We start from the raw sequence: 14,565 nt of genomic DNA on the forward strand, positions 1-14,565 counted from the left end.
GAAAAATACGGTAAATAACAAGAACTCCAACTTATTTAACAATTGCACACTGGCATTTATTCCCGAAATGCATGGTCATCAACAGACACACATACATTTGGCACAAAATGACACTAATTCACTTTGGTAGCTATTCCTATTATGAATATAATGCAGAGGGTGAGAGAATTGTTTAAAAACCCAGAGAAAACACTGGTGCTGGGTGAGAGGAGACACAGTGCTGCTTGCTTCTTATTTCTTCATATCTGCGGGGCATCTAAAGCAGAATGCCCCCCCCCCCAACGGCATCTTGCACCAACCCAGCGGCATCTTGCACTTTCTGTTCATTCCATCACTGTTGTTGCATCCAAATGCAGCAGCAAAGAGAAAACGCAGCAGTTGTTTTGTGTTCAGTGGTCCTGCGATGATTTTAAACAGCAAATCACTGGGAAACTATGAAAATAGGGAAATGGGCAGATAAACTTGGGCCTCTGCCATGTTTCAGCTAAGCCATGTAATGGAGTTATTTATATGGTTAGGCAAACTTTGCAAAGAGCAGGTTTTTTTACTTGTTTCCTCAAACTAAACAAATTATTTTTTTTTATCTGAAGGGGGAGGGAGCAGGAAGGAATGTGCTGGTCAGTTCAGGCCATTCTTTTTTACTGGGAAGTTTTAGAGGCAGAATTTAACTCACAAGGTCGTTTTTTGGATGGTGTGATGTTGCCTACAGAGAATGACTGTGTCAAAGACTGCAGCATACTAACCAATTCTAACTTTTAAATTTCCATGCCTTTTTCTACATTGACCAGCCATACATCTAAAAAAAAGGCACCCTGCAGCATTTGAGAAGCAATGGAGAGACCCACTAGAATCAGAGGTTTCAGAAGCATGCTCTGAAACCCATTTTTCCAGTACCCACTTTTGATGTAATGTCCCTTAGATTTTCTTATTATCAGTAACAAGTCCAGAGTGAGAGACTAGGGCGATGTCTGTTGCTTCCAGGAACTCTTGTCTGTTGTTGCATCTTTTTTATACACTGCTGGGAGATATCTTCAATACATTAAGCAGTATAGAAACTAAATAATTTTTTTTTAAAATCAAATCACAGCAGCCAGCAAGAAGGAAATGGAGAAGGTAAGAATGCAGCTCAATGCAGTACAGTCATACCTCGGGTTAAATATGCTTCGGGATGAAAGGACTTGGACATTTGGTCAAATCTGAAGCTTTCAATGTTGGGCCGAATTGCAGCTATAAAAATGAATGTATTGCCAAGAATGTTATTTCTATTTCAAACATTGCAAATTCTCAACAAGATGGACTGTTTCAAGAGGTGGCAGAAAGATATTTCAAAATTTGTCTGGCAGGGCAAAAAGCCCAGAATAAAATTTAAGATACTAACGGATGCTAAGGAAAGAGGGGGATTTGCCCTGCCGGACTTAAAATTGTACTATGAAGCAGCAGCGTTCTGCTGGATGAAAGAGTGGGTGCTCCTCGAGAATACAGATATCTTGGATCTAGACGGTTTCAATAATGCATTTGGATGGCATGCATATTTGTGGTATGACAAAGTTAAAGTGCATAGGGCCTTTAAAAATCATATTGTTAGAAAAGCACTATATAATATTTGGACTAGATATAAGGATTTGCTGGAAAACAAAACCCCTAGATGGTTGTCACCTTTGGAGGCTAAAGCGGTGAAAAAACTCAATATGGAGGTCAAATGGCCAAAGTATTGGGAAATTTTGGAACAAGATGGAGATAAACTGAAATTACAGAGTCACGAGAAATTAAAAACTAAAGTACGAGATTGGCTCCATTATTTTCAAATAATGGAGGTATACAAACAAGACAGGAAAATTGGTTTCCAGGTGGAGAAATCAAAACTAGAAATTGAACTGTTAGAACCCAATGTTAAGAATTTGTCAAGAATGTATAACTTGTTGCTTAAGTGGAATACACAAGATGAAACAGTTAAATCGGCCATGATTAAGTGGGCACAGGATATTGGTCATAACATTATGTTTGCTGACTGGGAATGGTTGTAGAACACCGGTATAAAATTTATGGCATGCAATGCCTTAAAGGAAAATATTATGAAACTGATTTACAGGTGGTACATAACCCCAGTCAAGCTAGCAAAAATCTACCATATGCCTGATAACAAGTGCTGGAAGTGTAAGAAATCTGAAGGTACTTTCTACCACCTTTGGTGGACGTGCCCGAAGATTAAGGCTTTCTGGGAAATGATATATAATGAAATGAAAAAGGTGCTAAAATGTACCTTCCCTAAGAAACCAGAGGCCTTTCTCTTGGGCATTAGTAACCAATTGGTGTCAAAGAAAGATAGAATTTTTTTTATGTACGCTACTACAGCAGCAAGAATACTCGTCGCAAAGCATTGGAAGACCCAAGATCTACCCACCTTGGAAGAATGGCAGATGAAGGTAATAGACTATATGACATTGGCTGAAATGACCGACAGAATCCGTGAACAGGGGAAAGAGACGGCGGATGAAGACTGGAAGAAATTTAAAACTTATCTTAAGAAATATTATAAAATTAATGAATGCTAAAATGTTGAGGTTCTTAGTAAGAAAAGGAGATTACAGCGACAAAAGACTAAGTAAAAGAAAAGAGCAAATAAGGAACTAAATTTGATAAAAATTTAATTTAGGACGTGCTGAAACATTTTTTGGAATTGGGATGTAGAAAGGGGAGGTTTGGGGGAGTCAGAGAAATGAAGTTTATGAAAAAAGGAGATGAATTTATACATGTTTGTTTTGTCTTTTTATTTGTTTGTATTGTCTATAAAAAATTTGTAAAATCAATAAAAAAATTTTAAAAAAAAAATGCTTCGGGATGAATATTTTTGGGTTGCGCTCCGCAGTGACCCAGAAGTAACAGAGCGCATTACTTATAGGTTTCACCGCTTGCGCAGACACTCAAAATGATGTCACACACATGCACAGAAGTGGCAAATCGCGACCTGCGCATGCGCAGACATGCAGACGCGGGTTGCGTTCGCTTCAGGATGCGAACGGGGTTCCGGAACGGATCCCGTTCGCATCCAGAGGCACCACTGTACAGTCATGCTTCATGTTACGTTTGCTTCATGTTACGTTCTTTCAGGATACGTCCCGCGGCTACCCGGAAGTACCAGAAAGGGTTACTTTCGAGTTTCGCCACTTGCGCATGCGCAGACACACAAAATGATGTCACACGCATGCGCAGAAGCGTCGAATTGCAACGCGTGCATGCACCAATGTGCCGCTGCGGGTTGCATTCCTTTCACGTTGCGAACGGGCCTCCGGAACAGATCCTGTTCACAACCAGAGGTACCACTGTATAAGTAACTTCTGCTGGTTCATGGTGGAAGCTTAGGGGATAGTAGAGTGTGAGCTCTGGCTGGAGGGCTGTGGCAGGCAGTGCGCTGCTCCACTTTGGCACAGTGAACAGCCTCCTCTGTTTTACATGGAAGAATCCAGAAGGGAAGCGATGCTTGACCTGGAGCACCCTCAGTATCGGGCAGCACAGTAACGGTCCCATGTGCCACTATGCTACATGCACATGAACTGCTGTGGCAATGTGGCACCTGGAGATTGCTGTGAGCTGCTTGGTCAATGTGGAGGATGTCTCTGCTGGGTCTGAACAAGCCCCACAGGACTTCACACCCACACCACCTAAGATTCCATCTCACATCCATTCGAGACCTTCTTATCACAGGAAAAAGCGCACAGAAATCTGACGAGATCAAAGGCTCACATCCAGCAAATACTGGACTGCAACTAATTACATCCTGGATTGTTCTTTTCCCCACCCTCAATTTCCATTTGTTCCGTCTTTAGCTGCAAACTCCCAGCCAAGGATTTCATTGTTTCTTTCTGGAGGGCACATTAAAGAGGATTATTATAGGAAGGGAGGATCCCAGTCGGAGCAATGGATTGTAGCCATCCCTTTAGATGGAGCTAATTAACTGCAGTTCAGGTTGAAAGCGACAGAGTTCAGCAAAAGCAAACTCAGTCACCCCACTCGATGCCTGTGACGGTGCTGTTTGGTGGCTGACATACAAGCCAAGTCCCCAATTTTCAGGACAGTTTGTAGCACGATCAACTGCACACTGGACAATGCCAAACTGTCAGTTTCCCACTGGCTGCTTCACAGATCTTGGGTCCACACAGTTCTATTTTTAATAGCAGTTCTCAGCTGATTGTGCCTGATCAACTGAGGTGTTTTTGCTCAGAAAAGGTGATGGATACCAAAAACATACACACATATACAAGCGATTGCCTGATCCAGAAGCCCACCTCTGTCCATAATTCTGCATGTGTAATAAAAGCAAAATTGTGCGACCTGCACGACATTTCTTAGTCCGTCCAGGCTGAACCTGCCAACATGAAAGGAAAACAGCCCAGACAGTCTCCTAAGTGGGAAGATTTTATAGCTTCCTTTCATTTTATTAGAGTTGATCTGGAGTGACGGATCCAAACACAGAACCAAAACCAGATAATTCTTCCCTAAACATTTGTTAAGCCTGCACGCACTTTGCTAATGATCCGAAGTGCAGTCACCATCTCCAGACACACAACAGTTGTGGTAGTGGTGGTTGCCTGCTTTTCCTAAACTCAGTTTTCTGTGTTGCATGGCAAGTTTCCTCCCCCATATGAATGAAGACTCGGACACATTGTTTAAGGTTAATGGGCATAAAAGGCCACAACTTTATTGATTACAGAATTGAAGGTATTGGCCTTAGGCATTGGCTTCTATCGACTACCCGGCATGGTGACCGGGAAGGGTTGAACACAAACCGCGGGAGTCCTGTTGAAGTACGCCAACTAGGATCCCACAGGTGTCACCGCTCGGGGGCGTGCCGGAGGCCCTACCTCTCCAGGCTTCGGACAAGGCAACGCCCCCCTGGGAGTCCTCTACCAGACTACCCCTTCTCCTTGGGGGAAGGTGATGGCGCTTCCTCCCCCCCCTCCATTCTCGTAACAATTGCCCCATGCCAATGCCTAACCGCCAATACCGCGAAAGTTGTGACGATTGCTACGAGGTAGGCGAAAAAACCAAAAGGCCGGAAGTGCGCCAACTTGGAAAAATTCCTACCAGGCCCCTTGCGGCGACCAACCGGAGTCCATAGCAAGGTCAATTCTAGCTAAACCTAAGGGTGGGTGGGATGGGAAAAACCACTCAGCTGCTGGGCGAAGGGGGAAAGAGGGCATTCCCTAGGTGTGCCTGGCCTTAAGTAGCCCAGGCCGCGCCTCCCCCGCCCGCCAATTGGCGGGCCGGGTTGCAGGCACGCCCAGGGATTCCCCAACTCTCGCGGGGGCAAGGGAAGCCCCCGCGAATGTGGGAGTGTCCTGCCCGCAACACCCTTTCCTCTGCAGGCTCGGAAAGGGCTTTGTTGTTTTTGGGCTGCTTGGCCAGTTGTCAAATGTGAAAGTTTGACCAAACCTACTGCAAAATCCAATCTGGCATGAGGTTTTGAGGGGTGGGGGTTGCTTTGAGCACTCTTCACCGCATTCTAACTTTGGTGTGAACCCAATAACTGTGAAAACAGGGTACTGGGGGGAAAGACATACAAATCAGATACCTAGGTCCAATTCAAACAATATCCAGCAAAGTTTTACTCTCCGATGTAATGAATCCATCCTTTCAAGACAGCTCCAGTTTTGACCACATCTAACTAACAAAATCGTTAACTAGAACCTTTTCTAATAGCAGCAGTATACCAGACCTGCCACTGGAGCCCAAAGTGAAGAGACAGGGAAGAACTGCTTGCATCAAAGCACCCCATTTCAGCACCCCATTTCAACCACAAAGCCTAAGATCAGAAGGTCGGCGGTTTGAATCCCCGCCACAGGGTGAGCTCCCATTGTTTGGTCCCTGCTCCTGCCAACCTAGCAGTTCGAAAGCACGTCAAAGTGCAAGTAGATAAATAGGTACCGCTGCGGCGGGAAAGTAAACGGCATTTCCGTGCAGTGCTCTGGTTCGCCAGAAGTGGCTTAGTCATGCTGGCCACATGACCCAGAAGCTGTACACCGGCTCCCTCGGCCAATAAAGCAAGATGAGCACCACAACCCCAGAGTCGGTCACAACTGGACCCACTGGTCAGGGGTCCCTTTACCTTTACTATGGGGCAAAATGGCCCCCAAAATAATCTTTGTAATTCACAGCCACTAAAAGCCTGTCTGCACACATGAGCATAGCCAAGATTTTTGTTGGGGGGGGGTTAAGGAAATCACAGGTAAAAATACCCCCTGAAGAGGCCATTATGGGGGACAGGCTTCTACTGGGGGGCAGAACCTCCCAAAAAAAACTTTCAAATGCTTTTCAATAATGTTTGTGGATCTAGCTGCCCCCCGCCAGGCTACACCCATATCTGGACAGCAGTTTTACATTGCCTTTAAAAGATTTCCAGGCCTAACTTTGGGCAGACTTGAAAGAGTTTCAGAGCTGAAGACTCTCTATGTGTTTGTGATGTTTGCCTTGGTTATGGGGACACAGTGCATTAAATGGTGTTCTTGGTTTATTCTTAGGGATACCGTTTACATTCATACAAGAAAAACAGTCAGTTAAAATGCACCAACATTTTGGAAGTTAATAGTGAGCGTCTACTCAGTCACAAGTAATAGCACATACAATGAAGAAGAAAAAGATTCCCTTACCTTCATAGCAAGGCATTAACCTTTTGCCATTGGACCCTAGATTGGGTGGGATGATGTTGCAGAAACCGTGAGGAAGGATGTACTCTGTCTCATAGTAGACATTCTTCCAACGGTGTGCACAGGCCTATGGTAAACAAACCAGACGGGGGAAATTAATGCTTATACAGAAAATCAGTGTCTGGAGGCAGAAAGTGCCCCCCCCCAAAAAAAACAACTCCGAGTTGAAGATGGTAAGACAGAGGGATCATTCCCTGTTCTATGCACACTCCGTCTCCATGCATAGGTTTGGCAACTGTGCATGGTGCTTCAGAAAGCTGCGAACACTATTTGACCAGTAGGCAACAGCCGGACAAAAAGGGAAGGTATTCATCACAGGCAATGATGACACTATCTTCAACACACTCTCAAGGGCATCAGGGTGTGTCTCCATTCTTTAAAAAGAAATGAAAGCTTTTGAACTTTTCAAATTAAAACAAAACAAGAAAAGAAATAGATTATGGCATGCCCAGGTTCATCTCCTTTTGTTATCTAGATAGATACAGGATGTAAGTCACCTTGCAAGGTGTATTATCCTCATACATTATTAGTAAGGAGATGTGGTAAGGTAAATTATTTGACTCTGGGCTTCAGTATTCTCATCTGCCTTTGCGGTCCTTCCAATTTATTTATCCACCTCTTCGCTCCACTGTCCTTTCTTACCTGGCAAGCCTCAAAAATTATTCCAAGGCAGAGGGAATATCTCCAGATGTGAGTCAGCCCAGAGAGTACTTCACAGCTGGAAGTCTATTCCCCAAAGGAAGACAGCCACGGCCACCACTGTCTATACCTTCCACATCCTTGGGTCCCCAAATGTTGTTGGACTACAACTCCCATCATCCCTAGCTAGCAGGACCAGTTGTCAGGGATTATGGGTGTTGTTGTCCAACAACATCTGGGGACCCAAGGCTGGACTATGCCCTAACAGCCCTGGGAACATTATCCTACAAGCTTCAGGCTTGTTTAGTTCGAATGAGCCATGCTCAGCAATGCAAATACTTTTATTTACTGAATTAAGCTATTTATCACACAAGCCTATCGATGCCCCTGGTCCTAAGGGTTTCTGTGAAGCTCTCTGATGTCAGAGGAAGGAATGCAATTCTACAGAGGATGTTTATAATGGCACTCAGCTTTGACAGCCAGATGTATGTAAGGAAGGTTGGAAGAAACTGAAGTCAAGTTATTTGCTCTTTTAAGTAGACTCAGTTATGGTTTCAATTCCCAACACACACTGCATTCAGAATTTGGTTTTAGAAAAAATAATCATGAAATATTTATATCTAGAGTGTTCAGGAAATAGCTTCTCTCATGGAGCATTTCCACTGTGAATACAACACACAGATATACATTTTAATGGAAGACAGTATCCTACAGACATCCAGTGTCAAGGCTGACTTTCTGCAAGCCTCCCCTAGGAAACCAGTGAAGAGAGCATGTCACAAGGAGGAAGGAATCTTGACTGCAAAGAAAATTTATATCCAATGCAAATCGTTGAAACAAAAGGCCCCTTTAAATTATGACTAAGTAACTAAAGTCTCACAATTCCTCATTTGTAGATTTATCTTCCACATCAGGAAAAAACTGCCAATGACCTACACCAGTTCCTCAACTTAAACTCTCTCAGAGGAGCATTCACGGCTGCTATAAATGGAGAAGATCAGCAGCGATTCTCTGACACCACCAGCTCAGAAATGAAAATTTTGAGCCAAATGCAGGAGGAGGGAAATGGGGGGGAAATGATCCCATCTCACCCAAATGGCCTAAAATTTAGAGCCAAAAGTGTACAACAAGGCTGCTGACATAAGAAGTCACCTTATAACAGCCCAGTGTTATCTACTCCACCAAGAGCCAACGCAGTACGCTCAAGATTTTTTGGACTACAGCTCCCATCAGCCCAAAGCAGTTTGGTCAATGGTCAGTGATGATGGAAGCTATAGTTCCAAACATACGGAAAGCATTATGTTGGCTACCGAAGGTCTGACTCACAGTGGCTCTCTGTGGTCTCAGGCAAAGGTCTTTCACTTCAGCTGCTACTGGGGATGGTAGAGATCTAACCTTGGTCCTTCTGTATGTAGTCTGCCACTGAACTAGGGTCCCTCCTATAAACAAACCCTTGATCAACAATAGTTCTGTCAAGCAAATTCCCCCTTCTGCCTTAACCACAGTTAAGAGAAACAACAGCACTATTCACCGTGGTCAAACACTACCCATGTCTAGATTGGTAAACAATCACCAAATGGGCTTCACATCCCACACAAGGGAAACTGTGGTTAGTGTTAACCATGGTTAAGGGTGAGTATTGATGTTTTTCTTAACCATGGTAAAGCTTAGGGGGAGGGGTTTCTTCCAAAGAAAGTTAAATCCCAAGGCTGATTCCTACTGGGGGAATCTCTGTGCTTATCTAGGGCAAGTTCTTGGCAGAGACAAGATTGAACCAGGGGCTTCCTCATTCACAATTCACACATTCACTGCCATATATCAGGTCCCATGGGAATATTAAACTGTTGGAATATAATGAGCATAAAGAATGTACTATCTAGCCACTGACTAAAAGAGCCAGCAGAAGCATGAATTGATTAAAGTTCAGCTTGGGTAAAGGTAAAGGGACCCCTGATCATTAGGTCCAGTCGTGACCAACTCTAGGGTTGCGGCACTCATCTCACTTTATTGGCCGAGGGAGCCGGCGTACAGCTTCCGGGTCATGTGGCCAGCATCACTAAGCCGCTTCTGGCAAACCAGAGCAGCACATGGAAATGCCGTTTACCTTCCTGCTGGAGCGGTACCTATTTATCTACTTGCACTTTGATGTGCTTTCGAACTGCTAGGTTGGCAGGAGCGGGGACTGAGCAACGGGAGCTCACCCCATCGCAGGGATTCAAACTGCCGACCTTCTGATCGGCAAGTCCTAACCTCTGTGGTTTAACCCACAGCGCCACCCGCGTCCCTCCTCAGCTTGGGTGTTTTATCTTAAATCAGTGGTTTTCAACCAGTGTGCTGTGGCACCCTGGGGTGCCTTGAATGATGGTCAGGGGTGCTGTGGGCAACACTGGCCTCTGTCTTACTTTCCTTCCCTCTATCCTCTGATGCCTTCTCACGTCTCTGCCTCCCAAAGGCTTGCACAGCTGTTTGTTGCAGCATCCCTGGCTACAAGCTCCCCAGGTGAATGGTGCCTCTGGGGCTGGGCAAAGGGGGTTTCCCAGGCCTCTGTGGGGCAGTCTGAGGAGGAACCTCCCTTTGGGGTGGGGTGGCAGCTGTGGCTGCCCAGAGGACTCCCAAGGACATGAGAGACTGAGGGAACACTCCACAAGGGAAGGTGTTTGAAAAAGAGTGAGACGCTGCCAGTTCTGCAGGCTCCTGAGCCCCACAGAGGTGCCACAGAAAGAATGTAGTTGGGTAAGGGAGCCATGGGACTCAAAAAGTTTGAAAACCTCTGTCTTAAATATTTATTACACGTATTGTTTCTTATAAGAACCTTCCAGAGCTTTTCTGTCCAAGGTCTTCTGACCAGCTCCACACCTGACTAGCCTAAACAATTGAGCATCAGACTTTCCAGACCGTTCAATGGATATTTTCTTCAAGTAACAAGAAGGCTTTTATGTGAGCTCAGACCATGAAGAGATCAACCATGAAGAGATCACTTCACATTCTGAATTTGATAAACAAGCCTCTTATAAACTTACAAGGTGGCATTCAAACTCAAACCACCTACATATAGGAAGCGGCACTGAAGTTAGAGGTTTAGTTGTTTGGCTGTTTCAATAAGTTTAGAATGGAAATACTTCTTTTTGTTATTATTAATTTTACATGTAAGTATTAACAAAAAGGAAAGAAACAAAGTGCATTAAAAATAAAGAAAAAGAAATAAAATAACAACAATACCAGCAGCTCACATTAGGAATACATAGAAATTCTTTCTGACGAGGAAAAGAAACAAACTGCATGATAAATAGAGCAGGTGCTTTTTGAAAGTACAAGATTAAAGGATGCCTGGCTTTTCGCCAAGATTTAATGCACTGTCCCCAGTTACTTTTCCAGTGCAAATAAGATAATGAATTTTACAACTGTAGCATGGAGGAACGAGGAACTTCTATTGTATTACTGAGACACTTAAATTAATACAAACACTAACTCTCATGTTGATATTTCAAAATCCAAGCGGCTTTCTAAAATTATATTTTAAGCTCATGCTGTCAGCACTTTATTCATCTCTGGTTTTCTATTTAGCTTTCTATCTCAAACTGATATTTAACAGAACCATGTTTTACTGGAGCACCGGCAGACTTGTGAAGGTCTCTGTTTATTGACTCATTTAACCAATCACGCCTTAGGACGAAACTCTCGATACCCACCATGATGATCAAAATTAGTTTCAATAAATATGAGACTAGAACTGCAGCACAACATTCTCCAGGTTTCATTATGCAGTAGAATCATAGAATTGTTGGAAAGAACCATAAGGGTCATCTAGTCTAACCCCCTGGAATAGAAGAATATTTTGCTCAATGTGGGGCTTGAACCCACAACCCTGAGATTAAAAGTCTTATTTATGCTCTTTCCCCAAGGGGCAAGTGGGTGTACAAACAAGGCAGGTATTGTTGCAACAGTTGCTAAAACCAGAAGGTCTTTTGGGGCGGGAGGGCTTCCAAAAATATTTGCAAAAATTGCAAGTAATTTTGGATCACCATTGCTTGGGCCGACTGTCACATCATGTGCACTAATTATGTCACAAACATTGGTAACGGCAGCTAAGGACCATGGAATGAGTGTGGACAGTCACACTGCTCCTCTGCAGAATAATCCTCACCAGTTCATGCTCATCACTGACGCTCCTTAGCACAGAAAAATACCAACTCCTGCTGATTTCAGCAGTTAACTTCTGATACCAGAAGGACCAGCCACAAAACTAGGTATGCATGTCTAATAAGTGTACCTAAATCCTTCTACTTAATATTTAGCTTTAGCATACATTAGAAGGTTTATTGTAGAATTACGACATGACGTATAATGAATCTGTCTATAGGTGCACACATAACATCTACTCGTGGCACCACTAATTTCATGCTTTTTAAACGAAGAAGAAAGAAGATCCGACTCATTCATAGGAATACAAAGTGCTATTCATTCTGTTCCAAGTCCTAAAGCCTTCACCACTTTTAAGAGGAAGCCCTCAAGGGTGACAGAAGCAGGTGTAACTCCTTTGAAGCCTTCTTTCCAGAAGAAAGCTTTGTCCCCAGGATCCTATTTGCCTTCCTCTTAAAGGATGTGAAAGTACAGAGTTAGCTGGATTCTGTCAATCACCGGCACAGCAAATTAATTCGCACGCAATACTACCGGCAACAGTGTGACACTTCACATTTTGATGGGATGAAGGGAACAGCAAACTTACCAGGATACTTCCTCCAGCTGTGGGCTGCCTTGCCAGGCTTACACCCATCCATTCATCATCTCTGTCCTCCTTGCATGTCTTCCCGCAGGTCATTCCTTGAACATTCGCTAGAATGAATGCAGGAGCAAGGGTGAACGTTAATGATGGAGGAATATGGCATTCGTTTATTTCCACTGTGATCACACAAGTAAGTTTACATGGTTATTTATCATATCATATTTACCTCTGGTCGGGGACAGAGGGTGGCGCTTGGGGGGGGAATTGTCATCGCGCCACTCCTTGGTGTGTGGAGTACCTCAGGGTGCGATACTCTCCCCGATGCTTTTCAACATCTTTATGCGCCCCCCTCGCCCAGCTTGTCCGGAGTTTTGGGCTGGGTTGCCATCAGTATGCCAATGACACCCAACTCTATCTGTTGATGGATGGCCATCCTGACTCAGCCCCAGACACACTGACTAGATGTTTGGAAGCTGTGGCTGGATGGTTACGTGGGAGCCGGATGAAGCTAAATCCTTCGAAGACAGAGGTCCTGTGGCTGGGACGGGACGATATGGGATTGGGGGGGCAACTCCCATCTCTTGCGGGGGCGCAATTAGTGCCAGCACCGTCCGTTAAGAGTTTGGGTGTAATCTTCGACACCTCCCTTTCCTTGGAGGCGAAGATTGCAGCTATAACAAAGGCTGCATTTTTCCATCTCCGCCAAGCTAAGCAGTTGGCTCCTTACCTCTCTCGCCCTGACCTAGCCACTGTGATCCATGCAACGGTCACCTCCAGACTGGATTATTGTAACTCGCTCTACGTGGGGCTGCCCTTGAGACTGACCCAGAAACTCCAGCGGGTGCAGAATGCTGTAGCAAGACTCCTTACGGGGACTTCGCTGCGAGATCACATTCACCCGGTGCTATACCAGCTGCACTGGCTCCCGGTGGAGTACAGGATCAGGTTTAAGGTCTGGTTTTAACCTTTAAAGCCCTATACGGCCTAGGACCTTCGTACCTACAGGACCGCCTCTCCTGGTATGCCCCACAGAGAAGCTTACGGTCTTCAAATAAAAACATCTTGAAGGTCCCAGGCCACAGAGAAGTTAGGCTGGCCTCAACTAGAGCCAGGGCTTTTTCGGCTGTGGCTCCGATCTGGTGGAACACTCTGTCACAAGAGACCAGGGCCCTGTGGGACTTGACATCTTTCCGCAGGGCCTGCAAGACAGAGCTGTTCCACCAGGCCTTTGGCCAGGGAACAGCCTGACTCCCTCCCTCGGCAATCTTCGCAGAGCTCTGGCCCAATGGTTGCCAGTGGCTTGAATTAATTAATTTTATAATGAATGATTTTAGAGTGTTGTTTATGCTGTACTTTTGTACTGTTTTATTGTTGTTAGCCGCCCTGAGCCCGGCTTCGGCTGGGGAGGGCGGAATATAAATAAAAATTATTATTATTATTATTATTATTATTATTATTATTATTATTATTATTATTATTATTATTAATCTGGTAAATTCAGGATGAATCCGTGTGGGCATACTATCCTTTTCAATGGCAATGGAAAATAAAAGGAATGCATAAATAGAAATAAGTTTTTCTCCCTTTCTCACGGAAGCAGAATCTGGGGTCATCCAAGTAAGCTGAATGATGAAATATTTGAAAGCTCAAGGAAGAACTTCCTCACAGAGTTTGCTGATAAATTATGGATTTGCAAATCTGATACCACAAGGAAAAGCAGCTGTAATAATTCACCCACTGCCAACTTCCAAGAGCTTTTGGACCAAGACCCCAAAATGTATTAGCACTTTTTGCTCATTATGGGGCAATGGAGGGAGAATTGGGAGGATCATGATTTGCTCCCGTGACATATCAGTCCTGGTTTTCTTTTACAGCTAGCTAAGGGGAGGGGAACTGAGTTAAGACAAAAATGTATAAAGGAAATAGATTTTTTTTATTACACTTAAATGAGTATTTCAAATGCATTTACACTGCTTTATATTCTGAATGGGCTAAACACATTTTAACAAAGTCTTTCACATTTTAACAAAGCTAGACTGGTGACTGGGAGCGGCCGCAGAGACCACATAACACCGGTCTTGAAAGACCTACATTGGCTCCCAGTACGTTTCCGAGCACAGTTCAAATTGTTGGTGCTGACCTTTAAAGCCCTAAACGGCTTTGGTCCAGTATATCTGAAGGAGCGTCTCCACCCCCATTGTTCTACCCAGACACTGAGGTCCAGCACCGAGGGCCTTCTGGCGGTTCCCTCACTGCGACAAGCCAAGTTACAGGGAACCAGGCAGAGGGCCTTCTTGGTGGTGGCGCCCGCCCTGTGGAACGCCCTTCCACCAGATGTCAAAGAGAACAACAACTACCAGGCTTTTAGAAGACATCTGAAGGCAGCCCTGTTTCGGGAAGCTTTTAATGTTTGATGTATTATAGTATTTTAATATTCTTTTGGAAGCCGCCCAGAGTGGCTGGGGAAGCCCAGCCAGATGGGCGGGGTATAAATAATAAATT

At 44.5% G+C, this 14,565-nt stretch overlaps 1 protein-coding gene across 1 annotated transcript in view; it reads right to left on the bottom strand.

Annotated features, from left to right (window-relative positions):
- ITGA9 (integrin subunit alpha 9) overlaps nucleotides 1-14,565 on the bottom strand; it is a 250,926-nt gene that overhangs the window by 217,446 nt on the left and 18,915 nt on the right. The window contains exons 3-4 of the mRNA XM_081165107.1: nucleotides 12,067-12,173; nucleotides 6,645-6,768 (exon numbers count right to left, since the gene is read on the bottom strand). Coding sequence (XP_081021233.1) covers nucleotides 6,645-6,768; nucleotides 12,067-12,173 — 231 coding nt within the window. The remainder of the gene's footprint in view (nucleotides 1-6,644; nucleotides 6,769-12,066; nucleotides 12,174-14,565) is intronic.

The sequence above is a fragment of the Podarcis bocagei genome (assembly GCF_964188305.1).
Source record: "Podarcis bocagei genome assembly, chromosome: 12".
NCBI lineage: Eukaryota > Metazoa > Chordata > Lepidosauria > Squamata > Lacertidae > Podarcis > Podarcis bocagei.